The sequence below is a fragment of the Gallus gallus genome, chromosome 4 (genome assembly GCF_016699485.2).
Source record: "Gallus gallus isolate bGalGal1 chromosome 4, bGalGal1.mat.broiler.GRCg7b, whole genome shotgun sequence".
NCBI classification, from domain to species: Eukaryota; Metazoa; Chordata; class Aves; order Galliformes; family Phasianidae; genus Gallus; species Gallus gallus.
Genome location: NC_052535.1, coordinates 32,390,550 through 32,405,394, shown reverse-complemented (window position 1 = coordinate 32,405,394; position 14,845 = coordinate 32,390,550). Strand labels below are relative to the sequence as shown.

At 37.0% G+C, this 14,845-nt stretch overlaps 1 protein-coding gene across 5 annotated transcripts in view; it reads right to left on the bottom strand.

The window, feature by feature from the left end:
* DCLK2 (doublecortin like kinase 2) overlaps positions 1–14,845 on the bottom strand; it is a 77,246-nt gene that overhangs the window by 10,056 nt on the left and 52,345 nt on the right. For all 5 annotated transcript variants that reach the window (XR_001463656.4, XR_001463657.4, XM_004940980.5 and 2 more), the window contains 5 exons: positions 14,349–14,457; positions 10,659–10,716; positions 7,128–7,247; positions 5,373–5,519; positions 1,050–1,183 (listed from right to left, as the gene is read on the bottom strand). Coding sequence is in view for 3 of the 5 variants with exons in the window: in XM_004940980.5 (XP_004941037.1) it covers positions 1,050–1,183; positions 5,373–5,519; positions 7,128–7,247; positions 10,659–10,716; positions 14,349–14,457 (568 nt within the window). In the remaining 2 variants the exon portion in view is untranslated. The remainder of the gene's footprint in view (positions 1–1,049; positions 1,184–5,372; positions 5,520–7,127; positions 7,248–10,658; positions 10,717–14,348; positions 14,458–14,845) is intronic.

Genomic DNA, 14,845 nt, shown 5'->3' with positions numbered 1-14,845 from the left:
ACTTGTGCTAGATTGAAAAATGATTGTTTAGTGGAGTGACTTGCAAAACTACGTGAATTGGCTGTATGTTATTTGGATATGTGGATTTTACTTGGGATCCTTCACAGTCTTAGAAGCCCTGGTGGCACCACTTTCATGGAACTTCCCACCTCCCTCCACCTCCATAAGCCTCAAGGCTCTCCAGGGTCTTCCAAATACACTCACATTCAATTCAGCATCAAGGTTTCCTAATCCAGAATCCCTGATGATGGAAGAGAAGGATGTGCTTTCTTAGTCCTGCAGTAACTATCTCTAACGTTATCATGTGTTGCTAAGCAACAAGAAAGATACCAATTCTCCAGTCTCCTAAATGAATAAGTAACAAAGGGATAAAGAACTGTACCTTTCTTTTTAAAGCACAGAAATTAAAATGCTAGAGGTCAGAAAGAGGTCTTTTTTTTTCCCATTTCTTTTCCTATCCAGTACCTTTAGTTTGTCCAAATTTAAAACATGCCAGTGAAGTGCCCTTTGATGTTTGAGCTCACTGCAGCTCTGAAATATTTCCCAATATCACAAATACAGTGAAGATGCTTGAATCAATCCAACAAATCTTCCTCCATTCGGAGGACCAAATTCACAGTTCAGGCAAGAGGCAGCTAATACAGAAGGGAGATCTCTTGTCTAACTTACTTATAAAAAATATTTTGTATTTGGGCAGTCACCTGTTAAATACAGAAAAATTAATTTATTAAACTAAGTCAACAAACATTATGCATCACCCAAACAAGGTCAGTTGAACATGACCTAACTAGACCTGCTCAGAGCACAGGTTTAGACAAGCACCCAGTGGGGGTCCTTGGGAGATGGTAAGGAGGCGAATGTGCACCCTGGGAGCAAGTGGGGAAACTGGCTTCTCTAAGGAACTGAATGATGCCTGTTTTCTCATAATTATTTTGGTTAAAAGAGATTGAGGACCATCTTCTTAGAGCATTCTAGTTCTTATAACGGTTAGGAGCTACCTGCCGAAAATGACAGGTTACAAGACCTATGTCTTAGTTATTTATCCTCACCCTGTTTCTGCAATGATTTCTGGAGCCACATATGTGGGCGTACCACAGACGGTATATAAGGGTCCTTCAACCACAGTTGCCAGTCCAAAGTCTCCTAGCTTCAAAGATTTGGTTCCATCTGCATATTCACATACCTAGAATCAGCAAAATAGAAACAGAATGGTGAGAAGGATATTGGGATTTTTAATTTTTTTTTTTTTTTAATAATCAACACCAGATGCAGAATGTAGGAAAAAAGAGGTAACTTCCACAGCCAGGTATTAAAATTGGGTTAGGTCCACAGTTCTTGAATGTGTTCTAAGCTACATATTTTTATAAAACCAAACTTCACTTGAAAGTCCAGATGTGAGTAATCTTAACTTAAAAATGAAAATTCATGAAGATATTTTCTTGCTATAATTTACTCAGTTTCTCAACACTCCCGTCTTTACAAGTTCCTAAAAAGCTAAAAACTCAGCATTTCTCTGACTAATATTTTGTAACTTACTTACGTGGCCACCTCTCTGTAAGTTTTAAATTTGAAATGTTGTGTTGCTGTCTAGACCCTCTCAGAGCAACTTCTTAATGTGTCTGATGTAACAATATCTTAGAAAAAAAAACACACAAGGAAATTGTATTCCTCTTCAGGATGAAAATAGGCTCCAGTTAAGCCTTTGCACTTCTGTGAAAACACTGCATCTCCTTCGCCTTAAACGGAAGGAATGCGGGTTTCTATAAGGGTGCCTGGACTGGAACAGGAATAGGCACGCTATGTTCACAAATAAGAGAAAGCGTTGGCTGAAATGGCAGTGCTGAAGTTATCCAGTGATACTTGCGCTTTCTAATAAGTTCTGTGCATGGAGGTTTCTGCTGTTTCTAATGTGTCTTCTAATTCTGTGTACTTTTCCAGAGAGACAGACAAAATTCACGATAAGGTGTTAAAATACTTCTTGTTATCATCTCTACAGCTACCTCAGTAAAATACCGTTATGTCACCTTTCCCTCCCTATTATTTTCTATCTTGTGTTCCATTAAGAGACGTCACTTTCACCAATTAATCCTCATATATTTGCTTTTCATCATAGAATTCAGTATAAGAATATCTGTAAGGTTAGAGCTACCACCAGAAAACACCTGGTGAGAGACTACAGCTGAGAGCATTTGTTTTGGACAATATCAATTACTGTAATTTTTCCAGCCTTTTTTTTTTTTTTTTTTTTTTTTTTTTTGCATGACTGGAAAAAAATGAAAACAGCACACAAAAAAACCTGAGAAAAATACATCTGTTCTGCTGCTTTTAAGTACAGCGAAGCATCTGAGAAAAACGTGTGTCAGGTAACAGATTTTGCCAGGGAAGCAAGAGTACAGATAACCTTATTTGTATCACTCTACAGCTGTAGCAGTTTGAAAAATGAAAACAAACACTGATATATTTGGAATCAGTCTGTCACCAGGCTGATCTTTTCTGATCCTAAGATTTCACAGCTGGCAATGGTTGAATCAATTGATTGCTTCCTGAACCCAATGTATATTTACTCCCATTTGTTGACAGACTACGCCCAGATGAGAGCAGCAGGCTATTTGGATGAAGTCTGAAATGAGATCAACAGATTTGGTAGCGGAGTGCCAACACTGTAATGAGTAATCACACTCATATCCATAAACACTCATCTGGCCTGCCCCAAATAACAACTGGAGAAAAACATTTTATCTGCAGATAATAAATCTGAACAATGATATGAAACTTTCAGCTGTGGATGGTTCATGTAATCGTCATATTTACATTATGCCCTATGATCTCCATTGTTACATTTTCTTTCTTCTGCCTTGAGGAATGAAGAATGAACTTGCAGTGAAATAATCTGCATTAGTATCTTGTTCTGATAACAGCTTAGTTCAGTGTGGTTTGTTACCTGATCGTGCTGCTCCATCCACCTGCTTACTATCCACCACACAATTCACCAAATGAGGGTGAATGAATGAATACTTGTTCACCACAACCAGAAAAGATTAAGAAAAATAACAGTAGATTTCAAAGTTAAACATAGCATTTCTACAGAAGTAGCCAAGTCCACCAACTACCACTGCCTTCCAAAAAGACACCCTGAAATAAATGAAAAACAAAACTACAGCCTGAGGATAAAGAGACATGTAGTAGCCCTTAAAATAACTGTATATGGCCACACAGCTTGCTCTGAGTGAGGTGCAATACTGTCAGATCAGCACAGCAGCAGCAATGCTTCTACGCTCGGTTTGTTCCACTGCAAAGCAACAGATTAGATCCTTTGTTACACCACGGCTGTGCTGACTGTTAAATTATGGATTGGGGTTAAGTTTCTGGTTGCTTGCTCTAGGGAAAGAGGAGAAAAATGGCATGGCAATTTCTTGCCACATTGCAGCTGGAGCTAGTGTTCAACTGAGCTGTCTGCCAGCTATGTAGGTCAGCCCATGATATAGCCTTAAGCAATTAAAGCAGGGAGAAAACCAAGCCTAGAATGCTGATAAGTTTTAAATATATTAAAAAATGTAATAACATACTTGTAGCTGATGGAGACTTAGAGATTGGCAGCTACCATCAGATTGGTTTAAAATCTCTTGCTAACCAAATATTTCATAGGAAATGTCTTCCTAAGCTTAGTCTCACCGTTGCAGTCATACTAGGAAAGTTCAGTAATAAGAAACCTGACTGAGAAGTGTTTAGATTTCTGTGCAGACCCAAATGCACCTGACACAAAACCCCCATAAGAATATAGCTCCTCTTGTCCTGGGTTATTTTGCTGAGGAAAGAAGGTAGCTTATTACAGGAAGAAAAACACTGTATGACAACAGTAACAAAAACAAAAACAAAAAAACCAAGCAAACAAACAAAAAAAACCCAAACCTGGATCAACAGCAAAGGAAACTATAAGGACACATTCCATATAAATTAATACTGTTTTTTTCTTAAAGTGAAATATTTATGATGATATCACGATTTCAGTGGAATCTGGAACACAGAACTCTAGAACGTAGCTCTAGAATGGTTGAAATAGTTTAGTTTTTTCAAATAATCGGATAGCACTTGGGTAGTAAGGCCTTTCTTCCTTTTTCTGTATAATTCATATCATTAATGGAAACATTTTTCTCCTTGATAAACACAGACAAGCTATAAGAGTAATAGCATATATTTTTGAGTGCATGAGTGGTAAAGAATGTAATTCAGAGAGCTGGATGAACCTGTGCAAAAAAACCAACTACTTCCAAGTACAGGTAGCAACTGATGGGAAATATTTGCATGTGATACTCGTTTGCTGTCGTAGCATGCTGGTATTGTCAATCACTGTGAATAGGACTTGCATCTGTTGAGTAATCTCTTCAGGCTTTCTAGACAGAAAGGACATTTGCCTTTTTATAAATGATTCAAACACCAATGAGAGTTGGGTTTATGTCAGTTGCTGAAGACTGCCAGTGGAATTGGTTGGGAAAGAATTAACTATTAATTAGAAATTATTTTCAGCTTATAACCCTATCCTTGTAATAAATCAAAATCTATTCTGGGAAAAGCCGCGACTCCTTATTAAATAGGATGGACAAGTATCACGAAAGGCTTTAAGAAATGCCCATCAAGTGTTAATAAAAGCTCCAAATCCAGGCCTTCCTGATGCCAGCAACTCAGTTAGGGAAGGTTATGGTCCTGCTTGTTCGTTGCATCACACCTTGTATCTAACACCCAGTACGTAATTCCTGTGTATCACCTCTGTATGTAAGCAAGGCAGCACACTGCTCCCATTCTGTGCACTGTACTCTAAGCAGTTCTCAGAGCAGACTTCATGGTCATTCTTGCCAACAGCCTCAGTTACTTTATATGTCTGCCGAGAACAAAATGTCATCAGTCACCCGTGACAAAATAAATGTATGTACGGAGTTATTCATGGCTAAGAATACTGGTAAGTCATTAGAAAGATGTTCATTCCTGCCATGACAGTAAAATTAAAAAAAGCTTTAGATAACCATATGATCTCTGGAAGAAGTGGCTCTCAGCCCACCCTCTCCCCCACTTGCAAAATGTAATAAATAATTCATCACACAGCTTTAAAATTAATTGTTTTGTGAGGCAATATTCCTACTTATCCAAATGGCACCCAATCAAAATGTAAATAAAGATAGGTCTAAGGACATGTTTGAGCATAGCTCATTTGGGTTACGGTGATTGCTATCTCATGGTAGAAGATTTATTTTATACATACATATTCCAAATTAACATTCCTTCTGTTCCCTGCTCAGCTTTTTGACTTTTATGTACAAGCGTTTGCATTAATGAGAAGAAAGTAAGAAAGAAAATATTAGAAAATAAATGAGACGCACCAGGAGATTTTCTGGCTTGATGTCTCTGTGCACAATGTTGAGACCATGAAGGTACTTGAGCGCGCTGGCCAGGTTGTAGACCATAGCACTCCCATCTCGCTCTGTGTATTTTGTAGAAGAAGTGATAGCATCAAATAGATCTCCTCCCTAGAGTAAGGAAAGAGAATAGGTCAGTCCAGGAAAAATAATAAAGATAATTTATAACATGCCCTGTAAAATCTTCCCACACAAAAGGCATGCTCAGAAGCCTGTTAAAACATTAAAACAACACAAAAAAACCCACAACGAAACACAACAAATAACCCCACAAACATAAAGCTTGTCACCAAGGTTGCAGAATGGGAAATGGGGTCATTTACAAATCACTGTCCTTTTTTGGGCTTGATTTCATTTGACTGATCTTTCTACCTCTGATTGCTCATTTGTATGATATACAGATACCTCAATACAGATTCTGTTTTCTTCATCTTACGAGCTTAATTCTTTCTCTGATTTTGAGTAAAGCCTAAAGACAATCCATCCAACAGTAAAAAGCCTAACATATCACATTTTGCAATTGTAATGACCTGCAAAGTAGAAATGCCGCAGATACTGTGAAAATGTCAAGTTACTACAGCTGAACAGGATGAGTTTGAAGTGCAGAACTTACAGGTGATTTCAGAGTAGGCCCATTGTGTAGTCTCTGATTGGGATACCCTGTTTATCTTGGGATACATAACAACATGTAAATGAGTTTCTGATGCAGCATTTCCAATCATTGCCATGAGTTTTATGTGGGTGTCTCTATGATGGTTACCCTGGTTACATCTGTAGGAGTGATTTATCTGAGCTGTGGGTGGCATTCCAAGCATTTCAGTATATGTGGAAAAGAAGCAGCAATTCAGGAATTGCCAAGCTGGTGGAATATTAAAATATTAATAAAATAACTTTCTTAATAACAGAAAAATGCCTCTTAATTAAAAATAACTTCTAGAATGGGAGATAAATGGGTAGGTTTCAAAAATTCTGACTTCAACAACTAGACCTTTAGGGTTTCCCAAACTGCCAACAACTCTAGGGACAGAAAAAAAAGTGATGAGTTGCACTCATCTGACATGCTGATCAAGCCAATGGGCAGTGCTTCAGTGAATGTACAGAACACAGATAAGTGAGAATGCAGAAATAAAACTCGATGCGATTTGTATCTTAGATTCACAAGGTGACAGCAAAATGGAATTTGAGGTATTTTTTCTCTGTACATGTACGATAGCACCATCAAGTTTTTGGCCAACTGGAAATAAAATGAAGGAATGTTTCACCCAAGGAAAAGAAGTGAAAGGTTTTAATTTTGATGGAACACAATCACTGAAGTCTGGACTACTTGTATGTATGGTCTTTTAAGGCAAATTAATTAAATAGAGTTTTTCTCTTTAAAGCAAATAATTAAATAAAGATATTGGTGAAATTAATGCAAATTTTCCATTACTATATGCATATCACAGCTAGCCTCTGCATGTTGTAAATCATTTAAAACCACCATCCACTTCTCTCTGGGCTGCACACATACTTAGCAAGATTACCTCAAATCTGTGAGTCTAATAGTCTAATTACAACAGAATAGATGTAAATGCCACTAATGGAACCGATTGATAAGAGTACTTGCATGATTAAAAATGGAGATTGCCACTGAAATCTTATCTGATTATGTCTCCTAGACATCACATCCTTGACCAACACAGAATTGTTCTTTTTAAAAAAAAATCTCCTTAGTCTTACCTTGACCAGCTCCATCACCAGATAGAGTTCTGTTGGAGTGTCCATTTCCTCTATCAGCATAATGATATTCGGATGCTTCACTCGACGTAGAATAGACACTTCATTTTCAATCAGGTGTTCCTGTCAGTAAAGGGTACAGAGGTATACATGAATAGAGATAAAGTGGCCCATTCGGTTTTCCTTTGATCAGTTCTTCAGAGAGCACCCATTTTTCTATTTATTTCATTTATGTAGTAAAGGCTACTGTCAGATGCTGGATTTTAACTCGTATTTCAGCCCAGTTGTACTTCATCAGTGACCAGAAATTTAATTTAAAAAACATATTTCAAACACATAACCCATGGATTATCTCTAAAAAAGACCCCAGAACAAGACAGCAATTCAGGAAGTGCAGGTTGTACTTCTTATGTGGATATTAACAGGTTGAGAACCTCTCTGGACTTGGATCTTTGTAAGCTGCCACCTCCTAGCAATAGCTAACATGTTCTTGATCCTCTCCAGCCTTCGCTTCTCATTTAGTTTACAATATTCAAGGACAGATTAGCGAGGATTTATTTTTCAAGGACTTGCACTTTAAAAAAGGACATGGATTATACATAGGAAAATGATAACTGCTTTGGTTATGGAGTTCAGTTTATTTTATATGTATCTTCAAATTTACAATCTGCAAAATATGTACCAGCTCAGTCAACTCGCTGTGGCTCCAAACAGCTTAGCAGTGCACAGATTGCATTTAATTTATCCTTCTGTATACTTCTGAGGAAGTAATGGGTTTAGAGAACAATTAGTTTCAGAATGTTTGGCTTTCCAGAATGTCTTACCATTTGGTTAATGCTATTGAGTGAAGAAAATTGCATGCCTCTTCCACTGGAATAATGATTGGCATTTTTCTTTATAAATATTGGAATACAGTCATTGCATTTAGATTCCCTGCAAAATAAGTAACACTGCCTGCCTAAAACATAAGTTTCCTTTCCTTTGGCAGGTAAGACCTCATCTCACCGCAGTCTGAACTTATTCATGTTTAATGCACTGATTAGCAGCATGCAGTTCATGCATTTGTGAGCAGAGCATGAGAAGTAGATGTGATCCACTGTGCATAAGCAGTGATTAAAGATCTTATGCTACTTTAGCTTCTATTTTCAGGTTTACTTATGGATGCGTTGTGTTTTTGCAAAGCTTTATGTGGCTGTGTAACTCAGAAACCACATGCCATGTGTGCATCTCATTTTGTGAGTGTGGTGTGGCATATACGGGTTCAACAGTCACACCTTTGAAATTCAATTTGAAAGAGCATCAATTGTCATTCTGAACAAACATATGTCTGCTCCAAGCAAAGGTGCTCTGGAGGAAGAAAACAAATAAACATGAAGCAATTTTGTTAAACACAATGCTCAATCTCATCAACAGACAAAAGTGAACAGCCACAGCATATTAAGCCTTATGGATGGAAGCCTGTAAATTCAAAACTAGTGTTAAGAATCCAAAGACAAACTAGAATCTTTTAATATATTTTTCTACTCAAAGAACAAATAACATATATTCAATGTATTATATCCATTAATTCTGACTGAGACACAATGGTTTTACCTATGTTTTCTTTATTTAATTTGACTAAATTGTTAATTGCTTTAAACAAACCCAGGTAGAAGTTATTTTTATTTAAAGCTAATGACAATAATGCTCATTTTAAAAAGGTTCCAAAACGTTGTCGAGCTGTTGTTTTGATACTTGTCTTCAAAGCACTGGCTATGTATAGTCAGTTGGTTTCAACCACCCCACCATTTTTTCTACATTTTGTCATTAAATAAATAGTTTTCCATCTTCTTCTTCTTTTTTTTTTTTTTTTAATGTTTTCCTTTTTAGCACAATATAGACTTCCGTCTACATTCATAGGAATTATTTAAAGAGAAACTGCTGTATAACTGGTATTTAGGTTGCTTGTAGAAAACACATTAGTCAATCCAAGATAAATTGGTAGAGAGCAGTGAGCAACATACAAATCACACATATTTGGTCCAGATGGTAGTTTTTAACACAGGACTTATCTTGGTAAGGAGAGAGGGTGAAGGACTAACTTGTAGCAAAATTAAAGTATTTACTTTGTTAAGTACGGTCTTTGCTTACACATACATCTGGATGCAGCTGTATAGACACAGAGCCCTTCAAAACAGACAAGTATGTAACCAGGTGGTATTTTTTTTTTTCTGGTTTTGTTTGTTTATTTTAAAGCACCAAGAATGATAAGTAGAAAATATGTCTGAACTCTACTGTACAGAATGGTCTCTGGACTATTATTCCTAGAGATATGAGATAAAGTAACAGGGAGGGAACATTCATCTCCTTACACAACTTAACTTAAAATCTGCATGGATAGACCATTTCTGGCAAAAGACCTCTACTCCAGAGCAAGTCATCACATCAGGTAGGGTGTCAGTGCAGAGCAGTATACAGATCCTTACTATACTAAGAACATCACGTGGACTTTCAGCATCTTCCTACAAGGTCACTTCTATCATTTACAACTCTGAATACAACTCTGTAGGGCAGTTACTCTATGCAATTGATAAAAAGTAATTTTAAACCCTAACTTAGTTGCAAAGATAACTCCAGGATCATTTCACTGTGATCATTTATTTACAAAATTGGATATTTGCATAAAAAAGACTGCCCTTTTAGTTAGACCTGAAAGAATGGCATTTATTTCCTATCTCAGAGTCTTTAAAACAAAATTTGACCACTATTTAATACTGTGCCTTCAGTGTTGCTTTTGCTAACAATAAACTATGATCCATTTGAGTCCTAAGTTCCTCAAGAGCCCTTTGTTTTTAAGGTCTTGCAAAGCAGTGAAAATAGAAGTCTCATTTTTTTGTCATTTGTTCCAACGTTTAGTCTCCATTCTTGACTATGTTTTACCTGTTGTTTTGTTATTTTTTTTCCCTTGTTTTTAAATGTCTGTACTTGGGAGGAGGTCTGTGACACCCTAGGATACCTGCTTCTCTTATGTAACATGCTCTTCTGTAGCAGGATTGTTTGGTTTTTTTTTAAATGTATTAAAAGTAAAGTAGACAGAACTCTCTTGTTAAGAGATCTTGGTTCTACGGGACATTTAACTACACAAACAGAAATAAATGGTTGGTAAAATTTCTTCCCAAATCCATGCTCTGTATATAAAAGGATATGTAGAGACATAAAAAGGGATAAGATGTGGAGAGGGAAGGGAAAATGGGATATATATCATATTTTACGAATCAAAATCATGAGGCTATATTTTGTCTGATTTCATTTTGGACAAGTACTGGTGTTTGTTAGTTCAGTAAAAAGGATGACAGTTTGTTGTTTTACTCTACAACCTAGCAGACTAACACTCACAACTTTTATTACTTGCTTCTTGGGTGGAATATCACCCTGTTAAACAGATATTCTGAAAACAGCCAGAAAACCCAAACACACCCACCATGTATGAGTAATGAGCAGCTGCTCGTGCTGCTGCTGCTGTTTTTCTTAAACATGTAAATTGTCGCACAGTACCTTTCCACAGCATTTAGCCTTGTCTATAATCTTCAGCGCAAACTCCTTTCCTGTGGATCTAGTGAGAAAATATGAAAATGTGAATCAGAAACCAGTCAACATTATGTGGCATTATCTGTAAGAATATACATAGGGGAATGCCTTCACCCATGGAGGCTGCTGAGAAAAAATGCACAGAACAGGCTTAATTTTGTTTTTCATTTTCTCAGCAACATTTGTGCCTGCTGTTTCCCTGACTACCACAGCCCTGCTCACTTAGTGTGTTATTCCTAGGCTCCAGCTGCAATTCATTCTTCTGCGACCCCGCACAACTCCCTCTCACCTCCTTACTGCAATGTGCTGAATTTCTCTTGGTCCCTCCACTTTGCTTTGTTCAACCGGTAGGCTTTAAAGATAAAATCATCCTCATTTACGTGAAGAGAGGAAAAAAAGTGATAGCCTCATGGAAAAAAAAAATTGATAGGATTCTTTATAGCTGTCATCTGTGGTGCCAGGGCATTTAAGAGGGTGGTTATATCCAAAGTAAAAAGGATGACTATTTCTGGTAGATAATCTCCCCAAAAGAAGGAGCTCTATTTTGCTTTTCATCCCTCTAAGCAATAATAAAAACCTTCTACCTTTATTCAGAAGGGGAAAAAATGAGAGAAAAAAGCAATACAAATAAATTACCTTTTTTTTTTTCCCCTTCAATCAAAGATGGCATTAATAATTATAGTAAGGAAGAGTTAAAAATCAAAATGAAGTGTCATAGAATCCTATTGCTACTATCCTGTTTTTGTGTTAGTACCAAGAGACTTAAGCGTGCCTCAGAACACCACTAGCATATGTAATAAAAACACTGCAGGCGATTACAAAAGAAAAAATTAGGTGCATTTTTAAGCTAACAAATTAATTCTCGCTATACTCTTTGCATTAGATACAGCAAATCAAAATTGCTACCTTACAAAAAAGGAACTGAGTTAACATTTCACATTCAAATGATCCATTATTGAAAAAATGCAGCAGAGGATCTCTGCTCTCAAAGTGCAGCTGTGTCTGCTAGGTTGTCATAGTTACAACCTGATCCAGTCTTTAGATAGAAGTGTTATCTAAATGGTATCTGTGAAATGGTATCCTCTCATAGAACAGATGTAGAATCTACTATGAACACAAAATGTAATTCAAAATCACAACTTATGTTATTCTAAATTAAGTGCATTATCTGAAAGTCTGCAAATAACTGATCAGCAAAACCCACTTAGGAAACCTTCAGCATTTGTGCTGTGTTGAAAGAGGAGCTAACATTTGTAAGGCCAATTCATTAACCAACTTCAAATCCCTCCTGCAAGTGCTATACTAGAGTACCTAAGAAAATACAAGAGATAGCAGACACACAGTTTGTGTGTTGATATCACTGCCTATCATATTGACCAGTATTGTCTGACAGGTTGCTGGCATTCTTCTGTCTAGCTGTCAGTATCCATCTGTTGACTCATGTATTCGTATATATAGACATATAGGCACCCTTTGAGAAAGAGACCATTTTATTTTGTAGAACAGCTGATATAATGGCGTCCTGGCTCCACAACTGAAGCTTTCAAACACAACACAATGAGAAATTAAATGTAATAATTAATAGAAATTAAAGGAAAAGCATTTATAGTCGGTATTTCCTCTCTCCTTATTATTAGCAAGAATTGCATTTTTTTTTTTTTTTGTAAAATTCATTTAATCATGCTTCACTAAATATAATGATGGAACCATATACAAAGCTAAGTCTTTGAGTTTAAATTCGACTTTTTATTTTTGTATTTTTGTTAATTAGTGTGAAGGTTGTTTTTCTAGCCGAGTCCCCTCATTCCAAAAAACACAGATGACGTTTAGAAACTGAAGTGACATAGCAGCCCTTTTCCCATTTTCAGTGGAAATCATGCAGTTTCCAAAATGCACAGTAGTTATTTCTGAAAATATTAAATTATGCAATTTAACCTTCTTTCTTTCATGAACTTTATTTGCTCTACAACTGACAAAGGATTTGTGGCCAGGTTTAGAGCATGTGGGAAGACGCTGTGAAGCATAATTCATTTAGTTTCTCTCAAGCCTCTTGTGTGTGGCTTCTTGCAGAATGAAATGGACTTTGAATTCTTTTTTCAGCACAGCTGCTGTGTTGCCTTATAATTTTTGTAACAAACCTGCAGTGTTTAAAGCACTAGGGAAATGATTTCACTCTAATGTGGTACTGCTTGTCAAGAACACAGTTTCTTGGTGGAAACTTCAAGCCCATGGAGTCTAGATGTTAACACTGATAGAAGCATTATGTAATCCCTGCACTTGCAACAGGAAGTTATTTGGAGTGTGCTCAGATCACTCAGACATTTTTTTTCCTTTATCACTACTGTAATCAGGTAGCATCTCTAGAAGCTGTCACCTTATTCGTCTTACACTTCTTTATCCCTTAATTTATAAACCTTGGTTGCTAGTACGTCATCAAGTATTAAAAATAATGACCCCTGTGTTCTGCTATAAATCAAAAGAGAGTACTAGATGTTGTATTGCATATAACCCACCAATATTATTTTCAGTAAAGAAATAACACAGATACATTATCAAGGAACCTTTCTCTTGAGGGGGAAAAAAAGCCAGTTATGGCTGCGTAAAGGTAGGGATTGTAATTTATACATGTTCAGCCTCACTGCATAGCCCTTTTGGCTCATTTGCATGACTCAGCAAGAATGCCAATATGATCTGCTAAGATTGGAATGAGATGTTCCTATTCAAAATGATGTTTATTTAAAGTAAACCAGCAGATGTGGATCAAATACTCTGGTAACTGCTATGGATTTTACACGTTTGCTGAATTTGCTCAGTACTTATAGCCAAGCTAGAGATTCCCCGTAATGTTTAAGAAGCTGACATAATTCTCAGATTGATGAAGAAGGTGGTTCTAAAACATAAACTGAGAAACTGACAGTCAAATCATCTGTTCTGTTTACAACAGCAGCAAAGCATGACACCAAGCTTGCAGGGAATGAGCAGTAATACAGCACAGGTCTGTAAAGGTATCCTGTTTACCCTCAGGGAAGTTGGGCACGAGAATATTTCAGAGTCCGGAATATTAAAAGGCTGACTTAAGGTCTCTGGCACCACACTGGGCTACTCCACTGAACAAGCAAGCAGAAAGGAGTCAGTTGCACAGGCTATCTGCCACCAACTGTATGCTTTTCAGAATACTTTGTTCACAATACTTTGTTCTTTTGGTATTCTTCACAGCATACCAAAAGCTGTGAAGAATAACTTCAGCAGCAGGCAGTAGGAACCCACAGCAGCAAAATTGCTGAGGCTTCCTGAAGGACTGCTTAGGTGCCACAAAAAATCTCCTGTCAGCCCCAACAGTCTCATGTGGTGTAAAGTGTGGTATGGTTTCTTGAAGATCTGTAGTGTTTCCTTAAGAATCTCCATTAAAAGGTGATATCTCTTTTAGCTTTGGGGATTAAAAAGCTACATTCCTCTGCTGCTCTCACTTGCCTTTGCTGGAATAACACATAGGAAGCTCTGCGTGTTTTGCTTTGTCTAGTTCTACCAAAGTGTAGGCCTATCTTTGTAACTTCCCTTTGCTTTCATCTCATCACGTTTCCTATGCAATTGTGCTAATGCACAGGGTTCTAGCCAGTAAAATAACAGTTACCACTACTGAATGTTCTCCTTGCTCACCGTTCTATGCACTCCTTCACAACAGCAAAATTGCCATCACCAATCACCTTTCCGACTTTATACTTCTCAAGAATGGTGGATGACCCTGAGCACTTGTTTCCATTCACACCTGCAGAAAAGCAAGGTCAGTAACACAAACTGAAGAGCAGAAGTCAGCAGGGTGTAATATATCCCCCATAGGTAGATACCAAATTAAAACAGTCACAAATACAAAACAGAAGTGTAAGCTGTTTTCCTCTCTGCTTATTCCCTTATTTTTTATCTCAAACGCAAGAATGAACAGCATAAGACAGAGTTGTTTGACCTTTTTTACATATAAGTCAAATATTACCTTTAGTGTGGATGTATTCTAAAAGCGAGGAATGCAGTTAGAATGCTTTCTGAACTCAAAATACTTTTTCTAAAGTATCTTGACTTTTTTGGCATATATGAAAGAAAGATTCATCTACAGTGCATGTAAAAACTACAATGACAAGTAAAAATGCATATTTTCTTTA